The sequence below is a fragment of the Cebus imitator genome, unplaced genomic scaffold (assembly GCF_001604975.1).
Source record: "Cebus imitator isolate Cc_AM_T3 unplaced genomic scaffold, Cebus_imitator-1.0 Scaffold96, whole genome shotgun sequence".
In the NCBI taxonomy this organism is placed as follows: domain Eukaryota; kingdom Metazoa; phylum Chordata; class Mammalia; order Primates; family Cebidae; genus Cebus; species Cebus imitator.
This window is the reverse complement of record NW_016107411.1, coordinates 2,250,535-2,262,002: the sequence shown is the minus strand read 5'-3', so window position 1 is coordinate 2,262,002 and position 11,468 is coordinate 2,250,535. Positions and strand designations below refer to the sequence as shown.

Genomic DNA, 11,468 nt, shown 5'->3' with positions numbered 1-11,468 from the left:
GGCCAAGGCAGGAAGATCACTTGAAGCTAGGAGTTCAAGACCAGTATGGCCAACATAGTAAGATCCTGTCTCTACCAAAAAGAACCCTTTCTTCTGTGTTTCTCATACTCATGTTTACCTCCCCCATCACTCATCTCGTAGGAACTAGGATTTATTAGGCTTCTTGATGTATGGATGGTACTCATTAAATGTTTATATGTAAATATATATAGATTTATTTATTTATTTATTTTGAGACAGAGTGTTGTTCTGTCACCCAGGCTGGAGTGCAGTGGGGTAATCTTGGCTCACTGCAACCTCTGCCTTCTAGGTCTAAGTGATTCTTCTGCCTCAGCCTCCCAAGTAGCTGGGATTACAGGCACCCACCACCATCCCTGGCTAAGTTTTGTATTTTCAGCAGAGATGGGGTTTCACCATGTTGGCCAAGCTGGTGTCGAACTCCTGGCCTCAGGTTATCCACCCACCTCAGCCTCCCAAAGTGCTGGGATTACAGGTGTGAGCCCCTGCACCCAACCTTATTTATTTTTGAGACAAGGTCTCACTTTGTTGCCCAGGTTGGAGTGCAGTGGCACAGTCATGGCTCACTCCCTCAACCTCCTGGGCTCAAGCAAACCTCCCACTTAAGCCTTTCCAGTAACTGGTGCTGCAGGCACATGCGACTACACCAGCTCATTTTTCCCCCTGCAACTAAGTTTTTTCTGTAGACACAGGATCTTGCTACGTTGCCCAGGCAGGTCTTGAACTCCTGGACTCAAGGAATCCTCCCCCCTCTCCCACCCAAAATGCTGGGATTACAGGAGTGAGTCATTGTACCTGGCCTTTTAAAAAATTTTAAGTATCAAAAAAAAAAAAAAAAATACAGAGTCTCACCATGTTGCCCAGGCTAGTCTTGAACTCCTGGCCTCCAGTGATCCTCCCACTTCAGCCTCCAAAAGTGCTGGGATTACAGGCCTAAAAACATCATTTTGTTTGTTTGTTTGAGAAAGGGTCTCACTCTGTCACCATGCTGGAGTGCAGTGGTGCATTCTTAGATCACTGCAACCTCAGCCTCCTGAGTAGCTAGGATTACAGGCATGCGCCACCATGCCCAGCTAATTTTTGTATTTTTAGTAGAGATGGGGTTTTGCCATGTTGGCCAAGCTGGTCCTAAACTCTTTACCTCAAGTAATCTGCCTGCCTTGGCCTCCCAAAGTGCTGCAATTATAGGCGTGAGCTACCGTGCCCAGCCAAAACATTGTTCTTAACTTCATCCTTCCCTGCCAGAATTCTCAAGTGATGCTAGAATGTTATGTCATTGCTCTGTATGAGCCAGGACTCTTTTGATTGTAAGGTACAGAAACCCAACTCAAAGTGGCCAAAAGAGGCTATTGTATTGTCTCATAAAACCCAAAGATAGGCAGGCAGCTCAGTTTTGGAAATAAACTAGGACCTCTAACACTATAGGACACTTTCCAGCTCTCATTTCTGTCTTTCTCACTGTGACTCTGTCTTTTACTTCCATCTTTAGACCTGATTTCTGAGTTCATGGCAGCCAGAGAAAGACGAACTCAACTTTCTTGGTATCAAGCTCACATTTTCAAGGATAGGATTCATTAGTCCCACTTGGTTTACATGTGCACCCTTGGCTCAGTCAGCTGTAGCTTAGGGTAAGGTCTCATAATACTAGTGAGCCAACTCCTGCCAGAGTCAAGTGGATAGAGAAGGAAAGGGAGTATAATTCTTAGAATGTGGTTGCTGGTGAACAGTACCAGGAATATCTATTGCAGCTCTCAAGAATCTAGGTACTTAGAAGAACAAAGACACTGTGGGCTGCTCTTGTTCTCTTACCACTATTCTCCCTTTTCAGTTCAGTAAATTTCAACAATAATGACAAAGGGCCAGGTGCAGTGGCTCATACTTCTAATCCTAGCACTTTGGGATGCCAAGGTGGGGATATCACTTGAGCCCAGGCGTTCCACACCAGCCTGGGCTATGTAGCAAGAGCCCTGTCTCTACCAAAAAAAAGGTCAGGTGTGGTGGTGCATGCCTGTAGTCCCAGCTACTTGGGAGTCTGAGATGGGAGGATCGCTTGAACCAAGAGGACAAGGCTTCAGTGAGCCATCATGGCACTCCAGCATGAGTGAAAGAATGAGACTGCATCTCAAACAAAAAAAAAAGATTAAAAACACCAAACATTTCATTTTTTGGGGTGGGGGGACGAAGTCTTGCTCTGTCACCCAGGCTGAGTGCAGTGGCAAGATCTTGGCTCACTGCAACCTCTGCCTCCTAGGTTCAAGCAATTCTGCCTCAGCCCATAGAGTAGCTGGGACTACAAGAATGCACCACCACGCCAAACTAATTTTTGTATTTTTAGTACAGATGGGGTTTCACCGTGTTGGCCAAGATGGTCTTGATCTCTTGACCTCGTGATCTGCTCGCCTTGGCCTCCCATAGTGCTGGGATTACAGGTGTGAGCCACCATGCCTGGCCTATTATACTTATTTTTATCTATTAAAAAGTAACTTCTGGCCGGGCGCGGTGGCTCAAGCCTGTAATCCCAGCACTGTGGGAGGCCGAGGCGGGTGGATCACGAGGTCAAGAGATCGAGACCATCCTGGTCAATATGGTGAAACCCCGTCTCTACTAAAAATACAAAAAATTAGCTGGGCATGGTGGCGCGTGCCTATAATCCCAGCGACTCAGGAGGCTGGGGCAGGAGAATTGCCTGAACCCGGGAGGCGGAGGTTGCGGTGAGCCGAGATCGTGCCATTGCACTCCAGCCTGGGTAACAAGAGCGAAACTCCATCTCAAAAAAAAAAAAAAAAAAAAAAAAAAGTAACTTCAGCTTAGGAAGGCTGTGTTGCCTGCCCCAAGTTACACAGCTAATGAGTAGTAGAACTGGGAATGTGAACCCAATTGGTTTTGACTTAATTCAGTGCTATACATTAGCTTACACTAAAGAGCTATCAAGACCTCTCTGCACCTCACGTTTTAAAATTGGGCATTTTTTTTTTTTTTTAATGGGGAGATGCAGCCTTCAGATTAAACTGAAGATGCATTCCAAAATTGGACAGTTTGATCTTAAATTCCTGAAAACTGTCTGATTGACTCAGCTCATCTTTTCTAGGACATCACAGGTTGATGCCTGGTCTGTGGACTGGCTGCCCTTCTATCAAGGGCCCATCCTTGATCCAATTAGCTCACCAGTTGCTATGTTGCCCAGGCCGCTCTCGGATGCACCCAGTGGGGCTTTCATTAATTATTTACTGACCTTTTTGGGTTTGACCTTTGGGAGTCCAAAGAAGGGGCATGACCTCATCACTGCTGTTTGAATCCTTGCTCTTTTGAACCTCTCTTATACTTTATCCACCCAAGTTCAGACTCTCACCATCTCTCTTTTGCTTAGATGTTCTTCCAGTCTCCAGTTTCTCCCCGGTTAATATAGTGATTCTAAAATAGAGCTATTATCACATTCTTTTTAATTCCTTCAGTGGCTCTTTCATAGCCTTCAGAATAAAGTCCAAACTCCTCACAGAAAACTTTTCACAGCATGACCCTTGCATGCCTCTCCAGCCTTGTCTCTTGACAGGTCCTCCCTCCCACTCCTCAGGTCAGCCTTTTCCTGAACCACTTGAAATTCTTTGAACCTACCGTATTCCCTCTCCTGGGCATTTGGATGTTCTGTTTTACGTGCATAACATCTTAATGCCCTGCTCCCTTAGCTCACTCTTGCCCTACAGGACACATTTCTGGTGACACCCAGTCCTGGAAAACTTGTCAAAACCACCCTCTGCATTCAGCCAGGTTTAGGTATTCATGTCTTTTACCCTCATAAAGTCCTGCGTCTACAAATGTGTGCTTATATAATGTCTTTTCCCCATTGGAATTAAATTTCTTTCTTTTTTTTTAAGATGGATTCTCACTCTGTCACCCAGTCTGGAGTGCTGTGGCACAGTCTTGGCACACTGCAACCTCCGCTTCCCAGGTTCAAGTGATTCTTGTGCCTCACCCTTCCAGGGAGCTGGGATTACAGATGTGTGCTACCACGCCCAGATAATTTTTTTATATTTAGTAGAGGTGGGTTTTCATCATGTTGGCCAGGCTGGTCTTGAACTCCTGACCTCAGGTGATCGCCCACCTTGGCCTCCCAAAGTGCTGGGATTACAGGTGTGAGCCACTGTGCCAGGCCTTAGAATTAAATTTCTTGAGTCAGCTTCCACCCAGCCAAATGACTGCCACATAGTAGACTCCCAATAAATATTTGTTGGATAAATAATGGATCTTGGCAATGAGTTTATGTTTGTCACATATTTGTAGGTTTCTTCTGAACTGGCCTCTTTTTCCTGTTGACCTTTCAGGAGCTGGGTTTCAGTGATGAGACATGGGGTATGATGTAACCCGTTTCCAGGGGGATGTTGACGAAGATCTTATCTGCCCTATTTGCAGCGGAGTCTTGGAGGAGCCTGTACAGGTGAGTTGGTCTAATGGCAGGTTTGGTGGGGCAAGAGGTAGCAGTGGAACTAGTAGAAAATATTCCTGGGTCGTAGGACCCATGGGGAAGTCACTGTGTTCTTCCCTCCACCCCCACCCAATAAAGGTTTAGGTCAGAGGAGTAATGGTGGCTACAAGAATAAGACCTTCCATAATCAATCTAGAGGTGGATGCCACAGAGATCCAGTGGTTCAGATTTTTTTCTGAAGTCACTCTGAAAGTTTCCTCCTGTAAAATGGTCAGCTGCTTGTTTCTCTCTTGTGATAATAGCTCGGTAGCTTCCTTTCCTCTGCAGGAACTCTTACTAGGTTCCATCTTCCTGTCCATGATTGAACTTCTGGACTCTCCTAATAAGTTCTCTCTGCATTTTTATGATATAGTGCTTCAGGTAATCAGCCAGTCTCCCTGCAGGCCTCTTCTACCTACCTACTGTCTAACAAATAGGAAGTGGGGAACTGTATGTACTGACCTATTTTCTTCCTGGGATCTACTGAAAAGACTAGTTTTTGATGCAGCCATGCACTCTGCATTTTGATGTGAAAGCTGCTACCTGTAATAGGTCATTTCTCTGCCACCCTTGCCAGACCAGAGTCAGTTGTATCATCCTGGGGTAAGTATGAGGAGAAGCTCACAGTTACCAGGCAAGTACAATTAGTGAGGTATCCTTAGCAGTTGTATTCATGGGACAGCATCCTCCAGGATCCTTATTGCCCTCATTCTGTAAATACCAGTTAACCCTCTCTCACTCCTGGCTATCTAGAGATTATCGCATTTTCCAAACCAGGACAATAGGCAATGAGGTCTCATGGCCCTTCCGCCATTCACTGCTTACCTAACTCCCAGGTGCTCCCCTTGAGCCTCTGAGTTTATTTTTTCTCCCAGTACTCCCTAAGGAGTACAGATGCTTGAACTGAATAAAATTCAGACTGCATTCCAATGGCAGTGAGCTCTGGACCTGTCTTCCTTCTAGGCCTTTGCAGCCTACTGCCATTAGAGGCATATTGGATAGGTGTGGAGCAAGTCATCCAGTAGTAGTGTCAAGAGGTCACAGGGTGTGTCAGGTTCCCTCCTTGCCCTGGCAGGGGCTGTTTTCTGACACTACCATTTGAGCCAAGTCACTTATGGAAAGGTGAGTCATAGTTGGTGACAGTCTAGTCAGAAGCCATCCATCTACCTCTGGGGTTTAGCTTCTGAGGAACAGAGCAGGCAGCCCTCATGATGCCAGGTTCTCAGACACATTTTCAAGGTTAGAAAGCTCCTGCTAAGGATGCTGATTTCCCCATGTCATATATATTTATTTTTTTCGAATAAGTGAAAAATGAACATACTTCAGAAATCAAAATAGTATAAAAAGGTATACAGTGAGAATTCTCACTTCTGTCATTATTACTGTCTACCTAATTTCCCCATAGATAACTATTTTTATTAATTTGGTATCCTTTCAGTGTGTATTAAGGCAGATACAAGCAAATATGAATAGATATGTCTACATATATATGTATGTGTATACATGCGTATATATCAATATATCTGTGTTTTTTCACACCTACTTTTCTTTCTTACACAAAAGGTAGCACATTCTGTATGCATATGCAGGGGTGGCAGGTTTAGCTAAGATGGTTATGAAAAAGTTGACAGGCCGGGCAGGTGGTTCACACTTGTAATCCTAGCACTTTGGGAAGCTGAGGCAGGTAGGGTCAGGAGTTTGAGACCAGCCTGGCTAACATGGTGAAACCCCATCTCTACTAAAAATACAAAAAAAAAAAAATTAGCTGGGCATGGTGGTCTGCACCTGTAATCCCAGCTACTCAGGAGGCTGAGGTAAGGGAATCACTTGAACCCAGGAGGCGGAGGTTGCAGTGAGCCAAGATCGCGCCACTGCACTCCAGCCTGGGCAACAAGGGTGAAAATCCATCCAAAAAAAAAAAAAAAATGGGAAACTACTGTAAAGTTTTTTTGTTTTATTTTGAAACAGTCTTGCTCTGTCGTCCGGGCTGGAGTACAGTGGTGCGATCTTGGCTCACTGCAACCTCTGCCTCCTAGGTTCAAGTGATTCTTGTGCCTCAGCCTCCCTTGCTGGGATTACAGGCACGTGCCACCATACCCAGCTAATTTCTGTATTTTTAGTAGAGACAGGGTTTTACCATGTTGGCCAGTCTGGTCTTGAACTCCTTACCTCAAGTGATCTGACTGCCTCAGCTTCCCAAAGTGCTGGGATTATAGAGGTGAGCCACTGCATCCAGCCTCACTGTAAAGTTTTTTGTTTTTTTTTTTCTTTTTTTTTTGTCCTTGTCTCAGGGTCTGCTTTCAGAAGATACTCTACTTGTCTCTTCTTTTTTTTTTTTTGAGACGGAGTTTCGCTCATGTTACCCAGGCTGGAGTGCAATGGCGCGATCTCGGCTCACCGCAACCTCCGCCTCCTGGGTTCAGGCAATTCTCCTGCCTCAGCCTCCTGAGTAGCTGGGATTACAGGCACGCACCACCATGCCCAGCTGATTTTTTGTATTTTTAGTAGAGACGGGGTTTCACCATGTTGACCAGGATGGTCTCAATCTCTTGACCTCGTGATCCACCCGCCTCGGCCTCCCAAAGTGCTGGGATTACAGGCTTGAGCCACCGCGCCCGGCCAGAAGATACTCTAAAGTTTTAAGCAGGGGAGTGATATGGTGTGGTTTGCATTTTTTTTTTTTTTTAATTGAGTCCAGTTCAGCCATAGAGACCCCCACCCAAGTGGTGCTGAAGGCATTAAGAAGCAGACACCCAGATAGAACAGCAAAGTGGGACCGTCGCGGGGGCCGGCAGCCTTCCGAGCTGAGAGCCTCGGGGCTGACAGCATTCTGGGCTGAAGGCCTCGAGCAGACTCTGACCTACATATGTATTCTCTCTGAACAGGTGATTATTACTAACAAACAGGTGTTCTGTGTTTTCTCATAGAACCAAGAGAAACCAGGTAGGCAGCTGGTGCCTGCTTACCACTGATCACAGACAAACTAAAAAGTATTCTCCACAAGGGAGCCAGGGAGAGGGTGGGGTGGCAGGGTCACATATCCTGTGCTTAAAGAATAGTTTTAAAACTCGTATATGATATACATATATTGTCTTGCTACTTGAGGACGCCCCAAGTAGTTTTCCACATGTTGGGGCGGGGGTTAGGTTTTCTTTGTCGCTGTTCTTAGAAAACAATATATTTTATCATACACTCAGCATTTTTCAACTTTTTTTTTTTTTTTTTTGAGCCAGAGCTCACTCTGTCACCCAGGCTGGGGTGCAGTGGGACGATTTCAGCTCACTGCAACCTCTGCCTCCAAAGTTCAAGCGATTCTCCTGCCTGAGCCTCCCAAGTACCTGGGACTACAGGCGCATGCCACCATGCCTGGCTAATTTTTTGTATTTTAGTAGAGACAGGGCTTCACCTTATTGCCCAGGTTGGTCGAGAACTCCTGAGCTGAGGCAATCTGCCTGCCTGGGCCTCCCAAAGTGCTGGGATTACAGACGTGAGCCACCGCACCCAGCTGGTGTGGTTTGCATTTTTAAGTCATCACTCCAGCTGCTAAATGTAGAATGGATTATTAAGGGACAAAGTAGAAGTAGGGAAACCAGTTAGGAAACATTTAATAATTCAGGTGAGAGATGATAGCAGCTTCAACTGAGTTAGTGTTAGTAGGGATAGAAAAAAGTGGAGAAATTAAGGGTTTCTTTGGAGATATGGTATATAATACTTTGAAAAGAATCAGGTATATCTTTGAAAAATAAAAATCAGGCTGGACACATTGGCTAATACCTGTGAGCACTTTGGGAGGCTGAGGTGGGTGGATTGCTTGAGACCAACCTGGCCAAGATGGCAAAACCCCAATTCTACAAAAAAAAAAAAATACAAAAATTAGCCAGGTGTGGTGACGCGGGCCTATATTTCCAGCCATTTGGTGGTTGAGGCTGGAGGACTCCTTGAGGCTGGGAGGTCAAGGGTGTAGAGAGCCAAGATGATGTCCTTATACTCCAGTCTGGGTGACAGAAAAACAAAAACAACTCCAGCCCTGTTTAGGAAGCTAGATGTGGCTATTGGGCCTCAGGGCAACACCTCAGGTCATCCCTCATAAAATAAGAACTTGAGCCCTCACAGAGAGGTGTCTTAACCTCTCGACAGGAGGGCTTTTTTGTTATTGTTTAGCTTTTTTTTTTTGAGACAGTGTCTCACTCTATTGCGCAGGCTGGAGTGCAGTGATGCAGTTTTGGCTCACTATAGCCTCTGCCTCCTGGGTGCAAGCAATTCTCTCACCTCAGTCTCCCGAGTAGCTGGGATTACAGGCACGTACCACCATGCCTGGCTAATTTTTGTATTTTTAGTAGTGATAGGGTTTTGCCATGTTGGCCAGGCTGGTCTCGAACTCCTGGCCTCAAGTGATCTGCCTGCCTCAGCCTCCCAAAGTGCTGGGATTACAGGTGCGAGCCACTGCAACCGACCTTATTTAGCTTTCTTACATGAATTTTTGCCAGTAAAATGTCCCCCTCTTCTCTAAATCTGTAATCTGAATTATCCTTCAAGACCCATATCAAATTCTGTCCTCTCTGTAAATACCTACCATGATTGAGCTGGCCTGAAAAGACCTTACCCTCCTCTGGACTTTTTTGGCAATTACTGTGTATGCAATCCAGATAGCAATTAATAATTGGCTGCCTTGTGTCATCTGTCCTATTGTCTGGGAATATCATTTATATCTTTTATTGTTATATAACTTTTTACTTGTTTGTCTTGTTTCACAACTCATTTTTAATCTTGAGCACATGGAACATATATATACATTTTGAAACAGGTTCTGGCTGTCACTCAGGCTGGAGTGCAGTAGTGCAATCCTGGCTCACTGCAACCTCCACCTCCCGTGCTCAAGTCATCCAATGTCCTCCCACCTCAGCCTCCTGGGTATCTGGGACTATAGGTTTGTGCCATTATGCCCAGCTAATTTTTGTAATTTTTATAGAGACGGGGTTTTGTCATGTTGCCCAGGCCAGTCTCAAACTCCTGAGCTCAAGCAGTGTGCCTGCCTTAGCCTCCCCTACAATGCCTTGCCCATAGTAGATCTATACTTTGCTGTGACCCAAGGGACCTCTCGTCATAGAAGCTGCACAATGGCTTGATTGGCTTTGTAGAGTTATCATATCCAGGCTCTTAGTTTCTGCCAATTCCCTTGTGCCCCTTTTGCCTTGTTCTCCCTTCTAGGCACCTCATTGTGAGCATGCTTTCTGCAACGCCTGCATCACCCAGTGGTTTTCTCAGCAACAGACGTGTCCAGTGGACCGTAGTGTCGTGACGGTTGCCCATCTGCGCCCAGTACCTCGGATCATGCGGAACATGTTATCAAAGCTGCAGATTGCCTGTGACAACGCTGTGTTTGGCTGTAGTGCTATTGTCCGTCTTGACAACCTCATGTCTCACCTCAGTGACTGTGAGCACAACCCGAAGCGGCCTGTGACCTGTGAACAGGGCTGTGGGTGAGATTCCTTCCCTTCTTTTACCCCACACGGATAAGGGCCATCTCATTTATGCCCCTGTCTCTGGATGCCCTCCCCACTAGCTGAGGAGGTCTCTTATGCATGTTGGCAAGGGGTATTCCTAACCTCCTTGGCTTCCTGCCAATCACACCTGTAATCCCAGATGTGATTACCTGATGTGATTACAGGTATGAATGAGACTCTGTTCCCCCCAGCTAAATAATAAAAAGAGATCCAGTACTGTGGCTTATATCTATAATCCCAGCACTTTGGGAGGCTGAGGTGGGCAGATTCCCTGAGGTCAGGAGTTCAAGACCAGCCTGGCCAACAAGGTGAAACCCCATGTCTGCTAAAAATACAAAAAATTAGTCGGGCATGGTGGTGGACACCTGTAATCCCAGCTACTTGGGAGGCTGAGGCAGGAGAATTGCTTGAACCTGGGGGACAGAGGTTGCAGTGAGCCAAGATCACACCACTGCATTCCAACCTAGGCCACAAGAGTGAAATTCTATCTCAAAAAGTAGAAAATAAAAAGAATGTTGATAGCTGGGGCTGTGTATATAGGGCTTCTCTGAAGGAATAAGTGCATAGGCAGAATCTGGAGGAAAAGGAGAGCTGTGCAGTAGATAAAATAGTGTGTCAAAATAAATAGGCCAGGTGCGGTGGCTCATGAGAGTAATTTCAGCACTTTGGGAGGCTGAGGCCAGCAGATCACCTGAGGTCAGGAGTTTGAGACTAGCCTGGCCAACATGTTGAAACCCCGTCTCTACTAAAAATATAAAAATTGGCCAGGCGTGGTGGCAGGCATCTGTAATCTCAGCTACTTGGGAGGCTGAGGCACCAGAATTGCTTGAACACGGGAGGTGGAGGTTGCCGTGAGCCAAGATGGTGCCATTGCACTGCAGCTGGGCGACACAAGTGAAACTCCATCTCAAACATACATATATACATACATACATACATACATACATACATACATACATAAGAGGCTGGGCGCAGTGGCTCATGCCTGTTATCCAGCACTTTGGGAGGCCAAGGCAGGCACATCACCTGAGGTCAGGAGTTTGAGAGCAACCCAGCTAACATGTTGAAACCCGGTTTTTACTAAAAGTACAAAGAATAAACCAGGTGTGGTGGCGTGTGCCTGTAATCCCAGCTACTCAGGAGGCTGAAACAGGAGAATCACTTGAACCTGAGAGGTAGAGGTTTTAGTGAGCTGAGATTGCACCATTGCCCTCCAGCTTGGACAACAAGAGCAAAACTGGGGCTGGGCGTGGTGGCTCAAGCCCGCGCCCGGTGTAATCCCAGCACTTTGGGAGGCCGAGGCGGGTGGATCACGAGGTCAAGAGATCAAGACCATCCTGGTCAATATGGTGAAACCCCGTCTCTACTAAAAACTACAAAAAATTAGCTGGGCATGGTGGCGTGTGCCTGTAATCCCAGCTACTCAGGAGGCTGAGGCAGGAGAATTGCCTGAACCCAGGAGGCGGAGGTTGCGGTGAGCCGAGATC

The 11,468-nt window shown here is 46.3% G+C and overlaps 1 protein-coding gene across 1 annotated transcript in view; it reads left to right on the top strand.

Moving 5' to 3' along the window:
• Positions 1 to 11,468, top strand: part of RNF41 (ring finger protein 41) — a 38,878-nt gene that overhangs the window by 25,057 nt on the left and 2,353 nt on the right. Inside the window, exons 3-4 of the mRNA XM_037741253.1 lie at positions 4,338 to 4,450; positions 9,686 to 9,957. Coding sequence (XP_037597181.1) covers positions 4,361 to 4,450; positions 9,686 to 9,957 — 362 coding nt within the window. The 5' untranslated portion in view covers positions 4,338 to 4,360. The remainder of the gene's footprint in view (positions 1 to 4,337; positions 4,451 to 9,685; positions 9,958 to 11,468) is intronic.